Genomic DNA, 23,833 nt, shown 5'->3' with positions numbered 1-23,833 from the left:
TACTTCTTGGAAAAAAAAAAGAGAAGGTTTGGAGGTAGGAGGTAGAAAATATGGTTAAATTCTTTTTTTGCTCTAAAATTTCAATGTCTGATTTCTAAAACCTTGAGTCTTAAGTTGGAAGATTTTTGAATTTAGTGATAAAGTTTTTGCTCACCCGAACCAAGGATCCAGGTGCATTAAAGTGTATTATTTCAACGTATTATAGAACTTAACAAGATCAAAAATCAGTTCTCACTGGTCACAGTATTTGAAGTACTCATGGTGTTCGTCCCCTAAGTCAGTCTATCCACATTTTAAGGCTCTCTTCAAAGAAGAATCATTCACATGCACACACAAAGTACCAACAAGCTGACTGATTATGCGGATAAGACTTCTAGATAATATTCATTGGCACTCTTTGCATACTCCCAGTTCTCTATTTACATTAAGGAAAGCATTTATTACTTGACACTGATTTCATATAAAAGCATGAACTTAAGAAGCAACTTTCTTCAAAATAGAATTTCAGACAGATCAGGCAGTTAATTCTGAGAACATCCAGCTTCTCTGTACAAGAATGAGCCATCCTAAAGACAGTGATGACTATGATTGACAGATTTCAATTTCTTCCAATATTTACATGTGAAACTTCAGGAATTTAAATAATTTTAGGAGAAATGGGTATTGTCAACTATTTCCAAAATTAAATGAACCTTGTAGAATTGAAACAGCAACAGCTTCTTTCATGAAATATCATATACTGTCCTTTTGACTGAGTGTACTTTTTAAATTGTGAATGTGTAAACAGGAACCGAGTCTCCTCATTACATATATCCCTATTTTGCGTGTGAAAAGCATTCTCCTGAAAGGATTCAATTTCCTAGTTTAGTAGTTATGCTTCCAGATATAATTATGCATTAGCCAAGGATATAAATCCTCTCACTTGTAATTATGTGGTCTCATTAGGAAACTGACAGTGAGAAAGGAAATCAGTGATTAAACTTTCATTCAGCATAGTTTCTTCATCAGTCATTGGAACAGGTGTCAGGATTATTCTCTGTTGCTATTTTGCTTGGTACCTGGACTGTTAATCAGCTTGTATGAAAATTTGAGATGACATATTTCCTCTGCTTTAGATCCTTTGTATTTTGTGGTTTTTCATGGCATTTAATGTAATAGATAATTTCCTTTGGGTTATTAAAAGCAAGAAGGTCAGGTTTTCCTTTATCCTGATACAGAACTCTAAGTGTAAAAGCACAAGGTGATTTTTTTCTATTGTGAAATCTCCTCTGGGTTGAGAGTGAGGTAAGTGATTATTTCAAATGGAAACAGCCACAGCAATAAGCCACTAGTGAATTTATTTCACATTAGCACATACTAATAAAACAATTAATATTTTCCCAGTTAGGGTAGTTGCATTCTGTCTCTGTAAAGGTAAGGATACATTTTTGGTAAAGAGGAGAGGGACTGATTTGAAATCAAGCTTATTATTTTGTGAATATTACAAGCTCCATAATCAGAATAAAGCATCTACACAGTACTCTATACATGCTAATAAGTTTATCCCTATAATCCTCTTATTCAGATATTCCACAATTTTACCATTCATTTCAAAATCTAGCTCATAATTAACCACTTTAATTTTTAAAATTTTTAAGGTTTTTTTTTTTTTTCACTCCTCAAAATTTCAGTCACTCAATTTCCACTAATTATTTCCCCATTCCTTTGGAAGATCCTCCCTCCTTCCCCCTCCCCCCCACTCCCTTTCTCTCTCTCTCATATTTATTTAAATGATTCACAGTTTTGTTTTGTTTTGTTTCTTTGAGAAAAGGGTACATTCATTATGAGCCTGTGTCAAGTTTTATTTCACAGTTTTCAAGGGGAGAAGGCTGAGCTGACCAATTGAAATATTCTTTCTTGGTAAGGATACTTTTTAAAGAAAAAAGATTGATTATATTATTATTGCTATCTGGATACAAGAAAAAAGAATATCTAGCTAAAGATCATTAGATGTCTGTCTTTTAGTCAATGAGTAGCTGTCTAATTTCAAAAGAGGCCTTACTACCATTAAAGAATATTTAAAATTGCTTAAGCATCTTATCATTTTTGTTAATTAATTTCTTCCTAGAAGGAAGTGAATTTCTCTAGGAAAGTTCTGTCCATGACCAGTTTTGAGACATTTTTTCATTATCAATTACTACAGTTTGAAGAGATTTATCTTCAAAGAAATTTCCAGATGAACCTTCATACTTACATCCCATTATTATCAGCTTTTTGAAGTATCACTGACAAAAACTACACGTATTTAAAGTGTGCAAACTTTTGTATTTTGATACATGTATACACCCATGAAGCTATTGCCACAATCCTGATAATGAACACATCCTCAAGTTTTTGTGTGCCTTTTTAAAATTCCTCCATCCTGCTCCTTCTCCCAGTCCTCAGGTAAACACTGAACTCCTTCCTGTAACTCAATTAGTTTGAATTTTCTACATTTTTATATAAATGGAATAAAAAAGCAATGCTCTTTGAGGGTGGGGCGAGATTCTATCATTTAGCTTAATTATTTTGTGATTCATCTGTGTGTTGTGTGTATGAACCTTTTTATTACTGAGTAGTATTCCATTGTATAGTTACAATGTTATTTGTTCATCCATGCACATGTTGATGGGCAATTGAGTAGTTTTCAGTTTAGGGCTATTAGGAAAAAAAGCTTGCTATGAAGCTTTTTTTACTTCTTTTGAGTAAGCACCTAGAACTTAAATGACTGGATCATATGATCAGTGTTCTGTTGAGCTTTCCAAAGAAGTTGTGCCATTTTACATTCCCACCAGCAGTTTATGAGAGCTCTGGTTCCTCCACACCCTTGCCCACACTGGGTATGGTCAACCTTTTTAATGTTAGCTATTCCAATAGATTTGTAGTGGTTTCTCATTGTGATTTTAATTTCCCTTTCCCTAATAACTAATGATGTTGAGCATCATTTCATGTGCTGATTTACCATCCACATAGCTTCTTTGCTGAAGTGTCTATTCAAGCCTTTCCTTATTTTTAGATTGGATTATTTGTTTTCTTATTATTGAGTTTTGAGAATCCTTTATCTATTTTGGAGAGAAGTCCTTTAATAATTTGCAGATATTTTCTCTCATTTTATGATTTGTCTTTTCATTGTCTTAAGAATGCATTTCACTGTGGCAAAGCTTAATAGAATTAGGATAAAATGCATTATCATAAGATTAGGAAATTTAAAATAGAGTAACTGGAGTTTTAAGAATAAAGAATTATTTGCAGTAAAAAAAAAAGAACGCATTTCACAAATCAAAGTTTTTTAATTTTGTTGAAGTGAAATTTATTTTTCTTTCTTTTATGGATCATATTTGTGTTGTAGTATCTAAGAAGTCATCACCTAACCTAAAGACAAAGATTTTGTCCTATTTTCTTTAAGAAGCTTTCCAGTTTTAGGTTTTCTGTATAGGTCTATGATCTTTAAGTTAATTTTTGTATATTATGAGGCATGAGAAAGTTCCTTTTTTTCTTTTCTGTTTTTTTTTTTTTTTTTTGTATACAGATACCCAATTTTTCCTACACCATTTCTTGAAAAGATTATCCTAGCTCTACTGAATTTTCTTTGTTGAACATCAGCCTTCCATATATATGTATGTCTATTTTTGGACTCTCTATTTTGTTTCATTGATCCATTAACTATCATGACACCAAAACCACACTTGATAAATTTTTCTTTAATAAGAAATTTTATTTTGAGATAAATTCAAACTTATAGGAACAGTTGCAAAAACCAGTACAAACCCCATACATGGAACTCCAGCATACCCCAACCCCCCTCCCCCAATACCCCGAGACACCACCTTTAACATCCTGTCACACCACCATTTCTTTCTTTCCCTCCCTCCCTCCCTCTCTCCCTCCCTATCATCCATCATCTATTGCTCTGTCTTCTGAACATATGAGAGCAAGCTGCACACATCCTTGAACAAACAATATAATTCACATATACATTTCCCATGAACAAGAACATTCTTTTATGCAATCCCATTAAATGCAGCTAAGAAGTTCAAGAAATTCAACCTTGGTACAAAGCTTACATTCTATATTTCCTTTTTTTTTTCCCTTTATGTCCCATCTGTGTCCCTTTGAGCCTCCTCTCCTCCATCCTCAGATCCCATCCAGGATCATCCTTGGTTTTTAACTGTCATCTATTTAGACTGTCTTTTTTTTTTTTTTTTTTTTCAATTGTGGAAACATATATACAGCCTAAATCTTCCCATTCCACCCCCTCCCTAGCATTCCATTAGTGGGATTAATCACATTTAGAATGTTGCAATGCTATCACCTTCCCAATATCCCTTTCTAGAAGTTTCCCTTCACCCCAAACAGAAACCCTACTCTCATTTCTTAACTCCCCGTAGGCCCTTCCCCCACTTCTTGGAACCCCTACTCTACTTTTCATCTCTATGATCATATTCTCTGATACTTCCTTTGTGTTTACCGTGGGCTTAAATTTAACATCTTAAATATATAACAATCTTGTTTTTCTTTGATACCAACTTAACTTCAATAGGACACATAAACTATGTTCCTATACTCACTCATTCCCCCACTTTTATGTAGTTCTTGTCAAAAATTACATATTTTACATTGAGTCCAAAACCACTGATTTATCATTATAGTTTATGTATTTTAGATCCTGTAGGAAGTAAATAATGGAGTTACAAATCAAAAATACAGTAGTATTGGTATTTATATTTACCATGTGATCTTTAGTGGTACCCTTTATTTCTTCATGTAGTTTCAGTCAATTGTGTAGTGTCCCTTCCTTTCAGCCTGCTCAACTCCCTTTAACATTTCTTATAGGACTGATCTACTGGTGGTGAAGTCCCTCAGCTTTTTTCTCTGTCAGTAGGGCTCTCTTTAGTATCTGAAGTAGTGCAGGTCTTTTACTGCAAAATCTCTCAGCATTTGTCTGTCTGTGAAAAACTTAAGCTCTCCCTCAAATTTGAAGGAGAGTTTTGCTGGATAAAATATTCCTGGTTGGAGATTTTTCTCTCTCAGAGTTTGAAATATGTCATACCACTGCCTTCTCGCCTCCATGGTGGCCACTGAGTAGTCACTACTTAGTCTTATGTTGTTTTCTTTGTGTGTGGTGAATTGCTTTTCTCTTGCTGCTTTCAGAACTTGCTCCTTTTCTTCAGTATTTGACAGTCTGATCAGAATATGTCTTGGAATGGGTTTATTTGGATTTATTCTATTTGGAGTTTGCTGGGCATTTATGCTTTGTGTATTTATATTGTGTAGAAGGTTTGGGAAGTTGTCCCCAACAATTTCTTTGAATACTCTTTCTAGACCTTTACCCTTCTCTTCCCCTTCTGGTACAGCAATGAGTCTTAAATTTGGATCTTTTATTTTATCTATCATACCCCTGAGATCCATTTTGATTTTTTCGATTTTTTTCCCCATTCTTTCTTTTGTTCTTTCATTTTCTGTTCTGTGGTCCTCAAGGAGGCTGAGTTGTTGTTCAGCTTCCTCTAATCTTGTATTATAAGTATCCAGTGTCTTTTTTTTTTCTTCATTTTATTGAGATATATTCACATACCACGCAGTCATACAAAACAAATCATACTTTCGATTGTTTACAGTACCATTACATAGTGGTACATTCATCACCCAAATCAATCCCTGACACCTTCATTAGCACACACACAAAAATAACAAGAATAATAATTAGAGTGAAAAAGAGCAACTGAAGTAAAAAAGAACACTGGGTACCTTTGTCTGTTTGTTTCCTTCCCCTATTTTTCTACTCATCCATCCATAAACTAGACAAAGTGGAGTGTGGTCCTTATGGCTTTCCCAATCCCATTGTCACCCCTCTTAAGCTACATTTTTATACAACTGTCTTCGAGACTCATGGGTTCTGGGTTGTAGTTTGATAGTTTCAGGTATCCACCACCAGCTACCCCAATTCTTTAGAACCTAAAAAGGGTTGTCTAAAGTGTGCATAAGAGTGCCCACCAGAGTGACCTCTCGGCTCCTTTTGGAATCTCTCTGCCACTGAAGCTTATTTCATTTCCTTTCACATCCACCTTTTGGTCAAGAAGATGTTCTCCGTCCCACGATGCCAGGTCTACATTCCTCCCCGGGAGTCATATTCCACGTTACCGGGGAGATTCACTCCCCTGGGTGTCTGATCCCACTTAAGGGGGAGGGCAGTGATTTCACCTTTCAAGTTGGCTTAGCTAGAGAGACAGGGCCACATCTGAGCAACAAAGAGGCATTCGGGAGGAGGCTCTTAGGCACAACCATAGGGAGGCCTAGCCTCTCCTTTGCAGCAACCATCTTCCCAAGGGTAAAACCTGTGGTAGAGGGCTCAACCCATCAAACCACCAGTCCCCTATCTCTGTGGTTGTGTTAGCAACCATGGAGGTGGGGTAGGTGAATACCCCTGCATTCTCCACAGGCTCCTCAAGGGGGCACTACATCTTTTTTTTTTCCTTGTTTTTCTTTTTTTTTTTTTTTTAATTTCCCTTCTTTTTTAAATCAACTGTATGAAAAAAAAGTTAAAAAGAAAACAAACATACAATAAAAGAACATTTCAAAGAGACCATAACAAGGGAGTAAGAAAAAGACAACTAACCTAAGATAACTGCTTAACTTCCAACATGTTCCTATTTACCCCAAGAAAGTTACCTGAAATAACAACATTTCTGTGAACTTGCTCCTACTATATCCATCAGAAATTAACAGACCATAGTCATTCCTGGGCATCCCCAGAATATTAAATAGCTTATCTGTTCTTCTTGGATTATTGTTCCCCCTTCCTTAATTGCTCTCTATTGCTAGTTCCCTACATTCTACACTATAAACCATTTGTTTTACATTTTTCAAAGTTCACATTAGTGGTAGCATATAATATTTCTCTTTTTCTGCCTGGCTTATTTCGCTCAGCATTATGTCTTCAAGGTTCATCCATGTTGTCATATGTTTCACGAGATCGTTCCTTCTTACTGTCGCGTAGTATTCCATCGTGTGTATATACCACTGTGGCTTTATAATAAGCTTCAAAGTCAGGGAGTGTAAGTCCTCCCACTTCGTTTTTCTTTTTTAGAGTGTCTTTAGCAATTTGAGGCATCTTCCCTTTCCAAATAAATTTGATAACTAGCTTTTCCAAGTCTGCAAAGTAGGTTTTTGGAATTTTGATTGGGATTGCATTGAATCTGTAGATGAGTTTGGGTAGAATTGACATCTTAATGACATTTAGCCTTCCTATCCATGAACATGGAATATTTTTCCATCTTTTAAGGTCCCCTTCTATTTCTTTTAGTAGAGTTATGTAGTTTTCTTTGTATAGGTCTTTTACATCTTTGGTTAAGTTTATTCCTAGGTACTTGATTTTTTTAGTTGCTATTGAAAATGGTATCTTTTTCTTGAGTGTCTCTTCAGTTTGTTCATTTCTAGCATATAGAAACATTACTGACTTATGTGCATTAACCTTGTATCCCGTAACTTTGCTAAATTTGTTTATTAGCTCTAGTAGCCGTATCGTCGATTTCTCAGGGTTTTCTAGATATAACATCATGTCATCTGCAAACAATGACAGTTTTACTTCTTCTTTTCCAATTTGAATGCCTTTTATTTCTTTGTCTTCCCGGATTGCCCTGGCTAGTACTTCCAGCACAATGTTGAATAACAGTGGTGACAGCGGGCATCCTTGTCTTGTTCCTGATCTTAGAGGGAAGGCTTTCAGTCTCTCACCATTGAGTACTGTGCTGGCTGTGGGTTTTTCATATATGCTCTTTATCATGTTGAGGAAGTTTCCTTCAATTCCTACCTTTTGAAGTGTTTTTATCAAAAACGGATGTTGGATTTTGTCAAATGCTTTTTCAGCATCTATTGAGATGATCAATTGATTTTTCCCTTTTGACTTGTTAATGTGTTGTAATACATTGATTGATTTTCTTATGTTGAACCATCCTTGCATGCCTGGAATGAACCCCACTTGGTCATGGTTTATGATTTTTTTAATGTGTCTTTGGATTCGATTTGCAAGTATTTTGTTGAGGATTTTTGCATCTATATTCATTAGGGAGATTGGCCGGTAGTTTTCCTTTTTTGTAGCATCTTTGCCTGGTTTTGGTATTAGATTGATGTTAGCTTCATAAAATGAGTTAGGTAGTGTTCCATTTTCTTCAATGTTTTGAAAGAGTTTGAGTAAGATTGGTGTCAGTTCTTTCTGGAAAGTTTGGTAGAATTCCCCTGTGAAGCCATCTGGCCCTGGGCATTTATTTGTGGGAAGATTTTTGATGACTGATTGGATCTCTTTGCTTGTGATGGGTTGGTTGAGGTCTTCTATTTCTTCTCTGGTCAGTCTAGGTTGTTCATATGTTTCCAGGAAATTGTCCATTTCCTCTACATTATCCAGTTTGTTGCCATACAGTTGTTCATGGTATCCTCTTATAATTTTTTTAATTTCTTCAGGATCTGCAGTTATGTTACCTTTTTCATTCATTATTTTGTTTATATGGGTCTTCTCTCTTTTTGATTTTGTCAGTGTAGCTAGGGGCTTGTCAATCTTGTTGATCTTCTCAAAGAACCAACTTTTGGTGATATTTATCCTCTCTATTGTTTTTTTGTTCTCTATGTCATTTATTTCTGCTTTAATCCTTGTTATTTCTTTTCTTCTACTTGGTTTAGGATTGGTTTGCTGTTCATTTTCTAGCTTCTTCAGTTGATCCATTAGTTCTTTGATTTTGGCTCTTTCTTCCTTTTTAATATATGCATTTAGTGCTATAAATTTCCCCCTTAGCACTGCTTTTGCTGCATCCCATAGGTTTTGGTATGTTGTGTTCTCATTTTCGTTCGTCTCTATATATTTAGGAATTTCTCTTCCTATTTCTTCTTTAACCCACTGGTTGTTTAGGAGTGTGTTGTTTAACCTCCAGGTATTTGTGAATTTTCTAAGTCTCTGATGGTTATTGACTTCTAATTGTATTCCATTGTGGTCAGAGAATGTGCTTTGAATAATTTCAATCTTTTTACATTTATTGAGGCTTGTTTTATGTCCCAGCATATGATCTATTCTGGAGAAAGTTCCATGAGCACTAGAAAAGTATGTGTATCCTGGTGATTTGGGATGTAATGTCCTGTATATGTCTGTTAAATCTAATTCATTTATCAGATTGTTTAGGTTTTCAATTTCCTTATTGGTCTTCTGTCTGGTTGATCTATCTATAGGAGAGAGTGATGTGTTGAAGTCTCCCACAATTATTGTGGAAACATCAATTGCTTCCTTTAGTTTTGCCAGTGTTTCTCTCATGTATTTTGTGGCACCTTGATTGGGTGCATAGACATTTACGATTGTTATTTCTTCTTGCTGAATTGCCCCTTTTATTAGTATGTAGTGGCCTTCTTTGTCTCTCAAAACATCCCTGCATTTGAAGTCTATTTTATCTGAGATTAATATTGCTACACCTGCTTTCTTTTGGCTGTAGCTTGCATGAAATATTTTTTTCCATCCTTTCACTTTCAGTTTCTTTGTGTCCCTGTGTCTAAGATGAGTCTCTTGTATGCAGCATATTGATGGTTCATTTTTTTTGATCCATTCTGCGAATCTATATCTTTTAATTGGGGAGTTTAATCCATTTACATTCAACGTTATAACCGTGAAGGCATTTCTTGAATCAGCCATCTTATCCTTTGGTTTATGTTTGTTATATTTTTCCCCTCTCTCTATTATCCTTTATTGTACCCATACCGAATCTCTTTAGTACTGAACCTTTCTCCAAGTCTCTCTGTCCTTTCTTTGTTTCTCTGTCTGTAGGGCTCCCTTTAGTATCTCCAGTAGGGCAGGTCTCTTGTTAGCAAATTCTCTCAGCATTTGTTTGTCTGTCAAAAATTTAAGCTCTCCCTCAAATTTGAAGGAGAGCTTTGCTGGATAAAGTATTCTTGGCTGGAAATTTTTCTCACTCAGAATTTTAAATATATCGTGCCACTGCCTTCTCGCCTCCATGATGGCTGCTGAGTAGTCACTACTTAGTCTTATGCTGTTTCCTTTGTATGTGGTGAATTGCTTTTCTCTTGCTGCTTTCAGAACTTGCTCCTTCTCTTCTGTGTTTGACAGTGTGATCAGTATATGTCTCGGAGTGGGTTTATTTGGATTTATTCTATTTGGGGTTCGCTGAGCATTTATGATTTGTGTATTTATGTTGTTTAGAAGATTTGGGAAGTTTTCCCCAACAATTTCTTTGAATGCTCTTCCTAGACCTTTACCCTTTTCTTCCCCTTCTGGGACACCAATGAGTCTTATATTAGGACGTTTCATATTATCTATCATATCCCTGAGGTCCATTTCGATTTTTTCAATTTTTTTCCCCATTCTTTCTTTTATGCTTTCATTTTCCATTCTGTCATCTTTGAGGTCACTGATTCGTTGTTCAACTTCCTCTACTCTTGTACTATGAGTGTCCAGAATCTTTTTAATTTGGTCAACAGTTTCATTAATTTCCATAAGATCATCCATTTTTTTATTTAGTCTTGCAATGTCTTCTTTATGCTCTTCTAGGGTCTTCTTGATTTAATTTGTCTCCCGTACTATGGTCTCATTGTTCATCTTTAGTTCTTTGAGTAGCTGCTCTAGGTGCTGTGTCTCTTCTGGTCTTTTGATTTGGGTGCTTGGGCTTGGGTTATCCATATCGTCTGGTTTCTTCATATGCTTTATAATTTTCTGTTGTTTTTGGCCTCGTGGCATTTGCTGAACTTGATAGGGTTCTTTTAGGATTTGTAGACCAATTGAAGTCCTTATCTCTAATTTATCAGATCTACAGCTTCGTGGAGTACACTTTCTCTAACTAACCAGCAGGTGGCGTCCACGAGCCACCTGTTCTCCACAAGCCAGTTCTCCCCTGCTTAGCCTTTTTTTGGTGAGTGGGGGAGTGAGTCTTGTGGGGTCCAATTGGTGTACCAAGCTTGCGTGTGTAGTTGGTGTTGCCTGCCCTGTATATGGGGCGTGTTTCTGGGCAGTCAGGGAGGTGGGGGGGTGGCTCTAACAATCAAATCTCCCTGGTGATCCTAGAGTTTTAAAGCTGCTGCAATAGTCTAATCCTTCAGTTCAGTCCTGCCACAGTTTGTCTCTGCCACTGACCCACAAGTCCTTGGTATTGGCATATGGCTCCTGAGACTTGCAAGTGGGCCCCTCTTCCAGGCCGTGCACCCCGGGTCCTCTGTTGAGGGATGACTGTGCTATGTCACAGGTGAGTGCCGTCCCCCCAGGGCAGTTCTGGGCTGTCCGGCGCTTTCTCCGCCCCGCCTCGAGTCCTCGGTCGGCCGGCGATGGGGACCAGAGAAATAAGGGGAGAGAAGGTGCGGACAACGTCTTACCCGGAGCACTTGTGATCACTCAGGACTCGCGGTGGTAAAGCAGATAAACTTTTAATGGGACTAGGCAATCATCATCTTTACAGGTTCCACCCGGGGCGGGACACCTCGGGGGAGAACAACCTCGATGCGGCCGTCAGGTACGGCTCCTTGTGGGCTGTCTCCCCGAGCTCTGCCCGGGAACTTTCTTATAAACCTTACGTATATCCAATGGGCTAACGCCACGCACACAAGCATGATTGGTGAATACAGCGGGTGGTTACATACATCGAAAGGCGGAAGCAGGATGTGGGCGCCATCTTGGCACCACTCGATGGGCGGGGGGAACTCAAGGGCAGGCTGCAGCTTGTCTACTAGGCCAATCCCGGAAGGTGGCTGCTCACATCTCCCCCTTTTTGTTTTTATTTTTTATGCCCCAGTGTCTCCAGTGATGAATGTGCTCCCGTGGACCTAGATGGCCCACAACGTATTTTTTTTGGTGCTTTGGGGAGTCTGGACTAGGCCCCAGCCATACGGAGGTGGGACCTCTGGCACCGACCAGAATGCTCACTTCATATAGAGACCGGAGAGCCCGCGAGCCGGAAACCACGTGGCTCTCCGTGCAGTACTCAGTCTCGCAACTGGGGGACAGGAGGATTAGGGGAAAGGTAGCCAGTGCCGAGGGCGTCACTAGGAGCCTCAAACGGCAAGGGTCCCGTCTGGCCACAACTAGGACTCTGCGTACGAGGTCAACCTGAGACAAAAATTAGGGCCACTGGTACCGAATGTTTATAAACGGGATTTTTCCATATGCATAGCTGCAAACCTTACCCTCGAATGCCCCGCTTCGAGTGGTTGGGATGGGTGCTGGGCAGAGGGGCTATAGTCATCAGGAGGGTTACAGGCAGAGAATTTCTAAGGGCTGAGACGAAGAGAGCTCGGAGAACGTCCAATGGCAGGTGGCCCCGAGTCAAGACCCTCTCCTGCTGCCAGAGGACACGGGACGAGCAGAGGGCTTGAGGCAGGAGCGCCGCCCGCGAGGGCCCTGGGCTCAAGTCTGGGCCAGCGAGAGCTCCTCCAGGCCGGCCCTGCCCAGCCGGTACCGCGCCAGGTCCTTCCTGGTCACCAGCCCCACGACCTGGTTGCAGTTGTCGACCACCACCAGGTGCCTCAGGCCCAGGGCCCGGAACAGCTTGAACACCCGTGGGAGAGACGCCTCCTGGGGCACCGTGTAGGGCGAGGGGTTCATGAACTCCGACAGGTCCATGGCGCACTCGCGCTCGTCCTGGGACACGTGGATGGACTGGATGGGCGGGAAGCGGGGGTAGGCATCCCGGAAGTCCTTCAGCCTCAGCCGCCGCTGCGCCAGGCCCAGGTGGGAGCGCTCCACGAACACCTTGTGCTTCAGCAGCACGATCAGCTGCGAGCGCAGGATCAGGCCCTGGAGCCGCGCGGGCTGGGCGTCCCCGGAGCCCTCCACCACCGGGAAGCCGTTGTGGTTGGAGGCCGTGTCGCTGAGGACGTCCACGATGACGCCCACCTTCTCACGCCGCCTCAGACAGGTGACGGGCGTGCTCATCACCTCCCTGGCGGTCAGCGAGTGGGAGGTGACCGGGGCTTCCCAGTGGAGGAACGGCACGCTCTGCAGCTGGATGTGCATGTCGTACAGGCCCTCGATGAAGACGTCCCCGACAATCTTGGCCGTCATCAGGACCAGCATGATGGGGAAGCCATAGGTGACACTGCTGGTGGCCTCCATCATGATGACCGTCAGGCTCAGCGTCATCCTCACGATGCCTCCGAGCTGAGCAGCGGCTCCCATCAGGGCATACTTGCCGGGGTCGGCCCAGATCGCAGCCCCCGTGAGGTAGGACAAGGAGATGCCAAAGAGCCGGCCCCAGGCAGCCCCAATGAGCAGGGACGGGATGAAGACGCCGGCGGACACGGTCAGCCCGTACGTCCAGCAGGCCAGGAGGAAGTACACCAGCGTGAAGAGGCCCAGCGTCACGGGGTTGTAGGAGCCGGGAGGATCGTGGAAGAGGCTGACGACGCTCTTCTCCGGGGTGGTGAAGAAGGCCGCGGCCATGGAGTTGTACTCACCGTCTGCACAGAACAGCTGGAGGGGGTAGGACATGGCGCTCCCCTGCAACGGTTGGCAGTCGCGGGAGGAGTAAATCATCACGAAGGCCACCGTGGCAGTGACAGCGGCCACATCATCAAAAAATCGCTGGAGAGAGCTTCTCTTAACTGAGATACCCCGCTGCTTCAAAAGGGTCTTTAAGGGGGTTAATAGGGGTGAGCTTTCAGACTGCCCCATGCTTGCAGTCGGCACTATCTCTTAATCACTCGGAGAGCTCTTCCGAGTCCCCGGGGCTACCTGAACGCCCACGGGCCCTAGTCCTCGCACGAAAAAAGGGGGTGCTTACCTTCTCGCGGTGATCAGTCGCGGAGGTCAAACCACGGATCCCGGGAGCACGTCTCCGTCGGGTCGAGGGGAACGCGAATGAGGTGCCCCGTACGGGCCACCACTTGTCCGGCACTTTCTCCGCCCCGCCTCGAGTCCTCGGTCGGCCGGCGATGGGGACCAGAGAAATAAGGGGAGAGAAGGTGCGGACAACGTCTTACCCGGAGCACTTGTGATCACTCAGGACTCGCGGTGGTAAAGCAGATAAACTTTTAATGGGACTAGGCAATCATCATCTTTACAGGTTCCACCCGGGGCGGGACACCTCGGGGGAGAACAACCTCGATGCGGCCGTCAGGTACGGCTCCTTGTGGGCTGTCTCCCCGAGCTCTGCCCGGGAACTTTCTTATAAACCTTACGTATATCCAATGGGCTAACGCCACGCACACAAGCATGATTGGTGAATACAGCGGGTGGTTACATACATCGAAAGGCGGAAGCAGGATGTGGGCGCCATCTTGGCACCACTCGATGGGCGGGGGGAACTCAAGGGCAGGCTGCAGCTTGTCTACTAGGCCAATCCCGGAAGGTGGCTGCTCACACTGGGCTGCTGGGCTGTGTAGGGAGTCTCCCAGTCTGCTGAAATGATGGCTGAATGGGGCTTTGTTAATTCACACTGCTCTACCTTCCCAACTCTGGGACAATCAGCTGAGGTTGCAGGGAAGGCTAATGTCTACGTCCAGTTTTGTGGTGTGTGCCTGTTATTTGAAGCACTTCCGTCACACTGGGTTGTCTGGGGCAGTTCTGGGCTATGGGGCTGGCGATGGGCAGGAGTGTTTGCTGTCCACCAGGATGATGGCTGTGAGCGGACACCCCCCTTTTCTTGGGAAGTTGTGGTGTTTAGTGAATTTTCTCAGCCACTGGATTATTGCGTTTTATCTCAGAGCTCTCCTAGTTCTGCTCTTGACTTGACCTGCCCAAATTGCAAGTCTTTGAAGCTTTCTGTATTGGGCTTCTTAGAGTAATTGTTTTAGAAAAAGAAAAAAGGATTAAAGAAAAAAAAAAAAAAAAGGGCCCTCCTCAGAGATCTAATGGGTTATTAAAATGCTAAGAGACAAAGCAACCAGGGCCATTAAGGAAAGGTCCACAGGGCAGAGAGATCGGCTTTTCTTCGGGATTTGCATATGCACCTCAGGGCCTGAGCTGGGGCCTGAGCTCTGCCCTTCCCCTTTCTATGTTCACTAGAACTCCAGAAATCCTCCGCTTTTATTTTGGAGTTTTTCGTGTTGTTTTTTTTCTATGCCTGTCTCCTCTCTGCTGGGCTGGCTGCTCTCAGATTCTCTGGTGTCTGGTCTCCGTCTATCTATGGTTGGAGTTTGGATCAGCAGAATGAGTTTCCGATAAGGGCTGCCACTGCAGTTCTCCCTTCTCCTTCCCAGAGCTGACAGCCCCTCCTCCCCCGGGACTGAGCCTGGCAGGGAGGGGCGCGGGTCCCCTGGCCACAAAAACTTACAGATTTCGCTGATCTCAGCAGTTCCACGTTTTCATGAGTGTTGTATGAAGTATGCCCAAAGTCAGATTGCTCTGTGGTGTCCAGTCCACACAGTTCCTGGCTTTCTACCTACTTTCCTGGAGGAGTAACTAAAACATACAGCTCACCAGTCTGCCATCTTGCCCTGCCTCCAGTGTCTTTTTAATTTGGCCAACAGTTTCTTTTATTTCCATAAGATCTTCCATTTTTTTATTTACTTTTGCAATTTCTTCTTTATGTTCTTCTGGGGTCTTCTTTATGTCCTTTATATTTTGTGCCATGCTCTTCTTCATGTCCTTTATATCCTGAGCCATGTGCTTGTGGCCTGTCTGTAATTCTTTGATTAATTGTGCCAAGTACTGTGTGTCTTCTGATCTTTTTATTTGGGTGTTTTGGTCTGGGTTCTCCATATCATCTGGTTTTATCATATGCTTTTAGATTTTCTGTTGTTTTTGGCCTCTTGGCATTTGCTTTACTTGATCCCTAATTTGACAGAACTGCAGCTTGGCGGTGTACACTTTCTCTAACTAACCAGCAGATGGCATCCATGAGTCACCTATTCCCCTCAAGTCAGTTCTCCCCAACTTTGTCTTTGTGGTGTGTGGAGGTTTGATTCTTGTGGGGTCCAATCGGTGCACCAAGTTTGGGTGTGGTGCTGGTGCTGTCCGCCCTGAATGTGGGGTGTGTGTCTGGGTGGTTAGGCAGGCAGGGCAGCTTTAATAATCAAACCTCCCAGGTGTTCCCGGAGATTTAAGGCTGTTGCAGGAGCCTAAGCCTTCATTTCAGTCTTTCCACCGATTGTCTCTGCCGCTGACCCACAAGTCCTTGGTATTTGTGTAGGGTCCCTGGGATTTCCAAGCGGTTCCCCCTTCCCAGCTCTGCTCTTCCAGGACCTCTGCTGAGGGAGGGCCGTGCCACATCACAAGTGCATGCTGGCTGCCAGGGAAGTCCTGGGTCACTGGGCCATGCAGGGGCGCTCCCAGCCCACTTCAAAGACGGTTGAATGGGACGCGTTAACTTCCCCCTTTTTGCACAGCTCCGCCCTCCCAGCTCCGGGACAATCAGCTGTGGGTATATTAAAGGCCACTGTCCACGGCCGATATTGTGGCTTGTATGTAGTGCCTCAGGAAAGATTCCCCATCACACTGGGTTTATTGGCACGGCTCTAGGCTGTGGGTCTGGCCCCAGGCAGGAGCATCCCCCATCCGCTGGGGAGATGGCTGCAAGGAATGTGGTTTGTTTTTCTCCTTTTGGCTCCCCTCTGCTCCTCTGGTCTCAAGACAAACAGCAGCAGGTGTGGGAAGGGGTATCCTCCACGCCAGACACTGAGGTGTTAGCCCAGCCCGCTCCCGCCATGCTTCACTGTGCAGCTCTCCCCGTCGTATCTGCAGCCACTCCTGGGCTTTTTTTTTTTTTAAAGAACTAGTCCATCTCCAAATGCCAGCCCACCGTTTCCCCACACCGCAGCACGGCCGCGGGACTTTCAGCTGACTCACTCACTCATTTCAGAATGCAGGCTCCTGGTTTCACCAAATGCACATTCCCTGTGGTTTTAGCAGACCTTGTCTGGCTGGTGCATCGCTGGCATCTTAGGTTCTCCTTGATAAATTTTTAAATGTAACTTTTAATAAGTCTTGAAATCAGGTATCATTAATCTTCCAATTTTATACTCCATTTTCAAAGTTTTTTGTATGTGTGTGTGTGTGGCTATACTAGATCCTTTGACTTTCCATATGAATTTTAGAGTCAATTTGTCAATTGCTACAATAATCCTTCTAGGGTTTTGATTGTGATTGTACTAAATTTATGGATTTATACTGAGTGTAATGCGGTACTGCAGGAATCCTTACCTTTGACCAAAGATGGAACCAACCTGGGAGCTAAGATATCAAGGCAAGGAAGTTATTGCAGTCTGAGGAAACAGCACTTGTAAAGGTGGATAAGTGAGAAAGCATGTCACATTTTAGAAATGATTGGGGAATGATAGATGATGAGCCCACAAAATAGGCAGATTTCATAACATAAAGGGCACTATGTCATAGTCAAAGAATTTTGATTTTATCCTGTTAGTGATGATGGTCAGATTTATATTTTAGAAAACTTCCTCCGACTGCTATGTAAAGCATTGGTTAGAAGGCCTGAGCTGGAAGCTGAAAAATAACTTTGGAAGTTGTTTTAATAGTCTGAGAGAGAAGAGAATTATCAAATGGTTTAAGAGTTAGTGTAAACATGACCTGGTGACAACTGGATTTGAATGAGGGTGAGGAATAAGGAGGAACAAAACATACCTTCCCTTGGTGTGTGTGTGTGTTTTTATGTTGTTTTATTTTTGTTTTACTTATTTTTCTGGTTTATGCATTTGTATGGGTGGTGGTACCATACCATTCATTGACCCGAAAGAGGATGGAAAGGAGTAGAAGTTTTGTGTGGGGAGGTCTTTGGTTTAATTGTGGATCACTTAAGTTTGAGGTGCCTGACAGATAGGAAGGAGCACACGAAGCATAGCTGGTTTTAAGGTGAAGCCCAGCTGATATTAGATAATCTGGAGTTACAGATTAGCAAATCGCAATTGTTATATCTGAGTTTAAAGAGTTCTTAAACTGCTTCAGATCCAACCACAAAAATACCTGCTTCATAGAGCTCTGGAGATCTGAGTGTACATTGAAGTAGAGGCTTGTATCTGAAGCCAAGAAGTGTCACATCCTTTTGGATGAGCTTAGAAATGCAGCTATTGATCTTTCCCTGTGAAATGAACATTGAACACTGCTGTATGACACATTACTCAGCTGTTGGTAACATGTGAGTAGAGATCTTTTGAGCAGAATTAAAAAAAAAAATCAGATATGACTCAGAATTTCATAGTGTTTTCCTTTTTTTTTTTTTAAATAGGCTATTTATCCTTCTGAGTCTAGGTCTTCTCAATCAGGAAATGGGAATAAAAACATCTATATCCCAGTTTTCCAGTGAAGATTAAATGAGAACATGTTTGTAAAGCATCCAGCATGACACACTAATTCACAGTGATACTTAACAAATGGTTATTTTTATACCCCTTTCCTCTAGGATGCTAATTCTTGAAACACCCCTACCACCACCTTAAAAGGGGGAGCAAATCTCAAATATGCAAAGGGTTTCCCATCAAGAAATGGTATTGCTGTCAAATTCAGGCTGGACACTGTGATGGAGGGTGGTCATGCATAAAGACAACTTTCTTCTTCAGGAGATAGATGCCATGATGAGATGTCCACATTCACTCCTGGTTCCCCATCCGAGGTGCAGCTCTTCCTTATACCAAAGAGAAGTTGATTCCTCCTTTCTCATTATGACTAATGTCGACTATTTCCAGTGATTCCAGCCATCCACAATTGTTACTACCGTGAAGGAGTCTCTTTAGTCATTGGAAAAATAAATCTCTATTAACCAAAAACAATGATAAAGATCATGTATATATTGAACATAAAGATAACTTCTTAAATATTCTAAGGAAACTGTTGCTCACAAAGGGCATTTTTCAATGTATGCAATTCATGGAAGAATCATTATTCCAAAATAGGCTAAGTTATTTCAAATAAAAGAAAATAAATGTTATAAGTTAAAATTTGGGGAAATGTATGATTTCAAAAAAGAGTCCTTGCTTTAGAAGCATGGTTCTTAGACATTAGTGTTTCTAAATGTTATCTAGGGAACTGTCATCTGCAGAATCCCCAAACTCACTCCAGAAATGGTGATTCAGTAATTCTCAGTTAGGTCCCCAAAATCTACATTGTTAGCTACACTCTTTGGTAATTTTGATGAGTTAGTCCAGAGGGATTTTTCCCCCCATTAGAAAGGATTCTGTGGGAGAAGTCTGTACCCACCCATAAATTTTTCCCCCCAAACCAGGGGAGTGGAACAGTGGTTATTCCTCAATAGCTATAAAGCAGGTATCTCAAACTGGTGGCCAAGGACCAAAGCCACTTCACAAAAACAGTGTTTATGCTGTTTTTTTAAATGCCCTTAGGCTAAGCATGCTTTCTCCAGTTCAGGTTTGTAAGTGCTAACTTGACCAGACCAAATATGACACACAGAGTCAATAACCATTTTCTGCTCAAGGTTCATACATTCTGAAGAAGTCAGTGCAGGCTGCACACCTACCTTTTTTCCTTCATACATTGGTTTACTCCCCAGTCTAGTCTACTCAACTATGAGCAATACCTGGGCAGAGACTGCGTCTTTGTACTTACTTATCTCCTTAGAGCTCAGCATAATACATAGAACTTAATAGATGCTCATAGAGTGTCTGTTGAAATTGAAAAAAGTAAAATGAATGGAGGGAATGAAGGGGGTAAGGAAGGGTGGAAGTAAAGAATGAAGAAAATAAAATAGAGGAAGGAAGAAGAGACAAGAAGAAGGAAGGAAGGGAGGGTAGAAGGGAGAAAACATTCAGAAAAGAATGGAAAAAAGATGGAGGCAAGTTCAGGTCTGGGAAACTTGGGAATATGACTAATCAGATTCCTCATTATAAGAAAATGCAACTGTTTTAGTTTTCTAGGCTGTTCAAACAAACACTGTAAAATGGGCCTGGTTAAACAATGGGAATTTATTTGCTCACCATATGAGGCTGGGAAAAAAAACAGATCAAGGCATTAAAAGGTAATGCTTTCTTCCTGAAGCCTGTGACAGTCTGGGGCTGGCTGCCTGTGAGTCTTGCTCCTTTGCCACAAGGCAAGGCACATCACAGCATCTCCTGGTCGTCCCGTTCTCTTCCATGTTCTGTTGATTTTCAGCTTTTTGCTTCCTGTGCTTTCTATCTCTATGTCTGAATTTCATCTCCCTTATGAAGTACTCCAGTGACAGGATTAAGACCCACCCTGACTGAGGTGGGCCCAACTTTTACTGAAGTAACCTCATCAGATCTTACTGACAACAGGTTCACACCCACAGGCATGGATTAGATTTAAGAACATTGTTTTCAGGGTACATACAGCTTCAAACAACCCCAGCAATCAAGAATATAGTCCATTTTAGTTGGCAAAACTTCTAAATTATAATCAAATTCAGAGTTAAGAATCTTTGAGCAAAGATGAAAACATGGAGAATTGTTTGTGTTTGAATATCAGACAGTGGATTTGTAGATACTGATAGAATTACCCTAAATCTTATTTTATCTTACTTAACAGGCTTCCTACTAGATTTCTGAAATTAAAATAATATCACTTGAATATCTTAGAATATTATTTCAAGCTTGTAATCATTAATAATGTAGCTAAACTTATAAAATGGGCAGCACCAAAATACTAACCTGCTATTTATAGTTGATCTAATCACAGACTTTGTCACAATCTATCAACACAGTCCTCTGTTTGTGTCTATTTTGTTTTTCTATTGGGGAAAAAAAAATGTTTGAGAGAGAGAGATGTCATCTATTGCTTTCAGAAAATTAAGCTCATTTAAAATTGAGTACTCAGAAATCCTGTTATTTTGTTTGTTGGCTTTGGTGTCTTCTTTCCAAAATAAAGCCTGACAAAAACATGACTCTTTAAAATCAAGTAAATTGTAAATCTATAAAGCTGTTTGTACATGATGCCAAGTATTAGAAAGGTAGTCATCCAAGTCCTACCAAGATCTAAATGGCCTTTGGCAATTCATTTCTCTGAGACTTTTTTTTTTCTTTCATCTGTAGATTTGAGGGTCTCTCTCAGATTGATTATGTAAAAACTTTGAGCTATGGCAGTATCAATTAACTGCATTAGAATCCCCATTTCATTTTTCAAAGATTCTGTGACCTTGGGCAAATAACTTAAACTCTTTGATTTTTAATTTCTTATTATAGTATTTATCTTGTGTATTTTGAGAGGATAAAATTAGAAGCTACTTGTAAAACAGATAGCAATCAGCAAATAGAAATTTTAGTTGTAGTTGATGATCCCTTGCTGCTGGAAAAGGGAATCTGTGACCTTTTAATCTGACTAAATGAAGAAATAAAAAAATAGAGTTTAGAAGCAGTATATTTGTGACTATCTTTTGTTGACTCACTCCTGTTTCCAATATCACTGACAATAGGGGACAGATTTGAAATCTCTAAGGCAGAAGAAGGACTCATAACTTTGACCCTTGATAACATATCTATTCCTACATTCTTAGTGCTTATTTTCTTGATGTTTGTGTGGGGCAATGAGTGACTTACACACAAAACTCGCAGTCTGCACCACTCATTTAATAAATGCACTGAGTTCTCAGAATACTGAGCACTCCTCTAGTTCTGCTGGCTTCCCAGAAGGCTATGCAACTTGTGTCCACAGAGAAGATGAAACACATCCCTGAGATAACATTTGAAAAGCAACATATCAACAAATACAAATCAATGGCCTGTAAAATGAGTGCCTAAGTGCTGCCGGGATCCTTTGGAAAGCTTTCTTCAAAGCAATACAACAAACTAAAAGGTAGTAGTAGTATGTATAAGGGAAAGAAAAGAACAAATTTCAATCACAGAGCTCTTAAGGACAGACCTAGAAACAAGAAAAAAGAGTTTGAGCATGTTTGAATTTCTTCTACATTTTTTTTTTTAAGATTATTTTGGTCTTGTATTTTTTGTTTTTAATTCATGCACAACATTATTTTACTGATAAGTTTTGTATAGCTTGCCCCATCTGGAAACTCTTTGAACATCATCAAAAATTGATTTAACAAAACTTAAATCAATTTTATTGAGTTATAATTTACATATAATAAAAGAATTAAGAATTCATTTTTAAAAGAATAAAAGATTGTCAAAAATGAGAATTGTGTTTTTAAATGCTTCTTTTTAGACTACTGACCCCAGTAATAAGAGGCTCAAAAAAAAAAATCATAAGATGAGAAAATAGAGGAAAAATAAATCATTTGGAAGTAATACTAATAACATCACTTAATTTTTAAGCGTATTTTAATACTCTATGTTTGTAGCTTTTGTTGTTATTATATTCTTATTCAACCACTTATTTGGAGACAAGAGACTGGAAAAATTATCTTAAGCCTCTTTTTTCTTGTTCATTCTGAAAATTGATATTAGGAAAAAATTTCAAACCAATGCCAAAGAATTAGAACTTCTTATTACTAGTTCATGGATTTCCCTTTGGAGAGAATATATATGCATGTAGTTTTATGTATTTTCTTTGAGAAAATAAATTGAATGCTAACACAAAAATTCTGTGAAGCGATCCATTGTACACTAGTTTTGTTTTTTGCAAACCCCTCCCCCCAGAAAAAAATCTATTAACTTAAGTATGGCATAAACTATGTGAAAATGTATTGTGAATTCCTAATGCACAGCAAGTCTGGGGCTCTAGCTCTGCATTATGTTCTGGAAATGTAATGTACTATCAGAACCTAATTGCTTGGATTTTCTGATCTGTTTTGATTCAGTCAGCTAAATGGGTTTATGGTGGAAGACTTAAGAATTGCAAAATTATCATATCCAATAAAAATACCTCATATGTGCCAACTTCATGAATTGGTCATTTTTACATTATAGCTTTGCCCTTGGCTTATAGTACTGTACACACTGAGAAAAGTTCAGAAAAACTCATGGTCTTGTCATGAAGCAGGCTGGTTTTGAGGCTAATTATTCTAACCTTATCCAGTGTTGCTGCCTTTCCTTGTTACAAATAAATGGTAACAAACCAGAACTGGAGAGATTGTAATCCTCTTTTTATTATTTATTTTTATATACACATACTCCATTTCCATCAAACATACATTCCCCATTCCCTGGCAAACTCTATTTTCTGCATCTGCAGATTCGCCATTTGTAGACATCTCTTATAAGTGACATCATACAGTATTTGTCCTCATGTGTCTCTTGTATTTCACCAAGGGTATGTTTTCAAAGTTATTCCATGTTGTAGCATGTGTTGGAATTTCATTCTTTCTTATGAATGAATAATATTCCATTGTGTAAAGGTACCACATTTTGTTTATCCATCAATTTGCTGATGGATACTTCTGTTTGCAATTTTTGGCTATTGTGAATATGCTTCTATAAATGTTGGTGTACTAGTATCTCTTTGAGATCCTGTTTTTCCTCTCTTTGGGTATTGTTCTGGTTTGCTAATGCTGTCCGTTATGCAAAATACCAGAAATGGAATGGCTTTTATAAAGGGGGTTTATTTGGTTACACAGTTACAGTCTTAAGGCCATAAAGTGTCCAAGGTAATGCATCAACACAGGGTACCTTCACTGAAGAATGGCTGATGGTGTCCGAAAACCTCTGTTAGCTGGGAAGGCACATGGCTGGCATCTGCTTGCTCCCAGGTTGCATTCAAAATGGCATTCTCAAAAATGTCAGTGTCAGCTTCTGATGACCATCTTCAAAATGTCTCTGTAAGCTTCATCTCCTCTCTCAGCTCCTGTGCATTCTTCAAAGTGTCCCTCTTGGCTGTAGTAAGCTCGCTCCTTCTGTCTGAGTTTATATAGTGCTATAGTAAACTAATCAAGGCCCACGCTGAATGGGTGGGGCCACACCTCCATGGAAATTATCTAATCAGAGTTATCACCTACAGTTGGGTGGGGCACATCTCCATGGAAACAACCTA

General features: G+C 40.7%; 2 protein-coding genes across 9 annotated transcripts in view; one reads left to right on the top strand and one right to left on the bottom strand.

Annotated features, from left to right (window-relative positions):
* The window catches only part of LINGO2 (leucine rich repeat and Ig domain containing 2), a 1,372,285-nt gene that overhangs the window by 1,006,727 nt on the left and 341,725 nt on the right, over window positions 1–23,833 (top strand). The window lies entirely within an intron of this gene.
* LOC119545235 (H(+)/Cl(-) exchange transporter 7-like) overlaps window positions 12,298–23,833 on the bottom strand; it is a 159,197-nt gene continuing 147,661 nt past the window's right edge. Inside the window, exon 2 of the mRNA XM_037850775.1 lies at window positions 12,298–13,573. Within this exon, the coding sequence (XP_037706703.1) occupies window positions 12,398–13,573 (1,176 nt within the window). The 3' untranslated portion in view covers window positions 12,298–12,397. The remainder of the gene's footprint in view (window positions 13,574–23,833) is intronic.

Source organism: Choloepus didactylus, chromosome 10, assembly GCF_015220235.1.
Source record: "Choloepus didactylus isolate mChoDid1 chromosome 10, mChoDid1.pri, whole genome shotgun sequence".
Classification (NCBI taxonomy): domain Eukaryota; kingdom Metazoa; phylum Chordata; class Mammalia; order Pilosa; family Megalonychidae; genus Choloepus; species Choloepus didactylus.
This window is presented reverse-complemented; position numbering and strand designations above follow the sequence as displayed.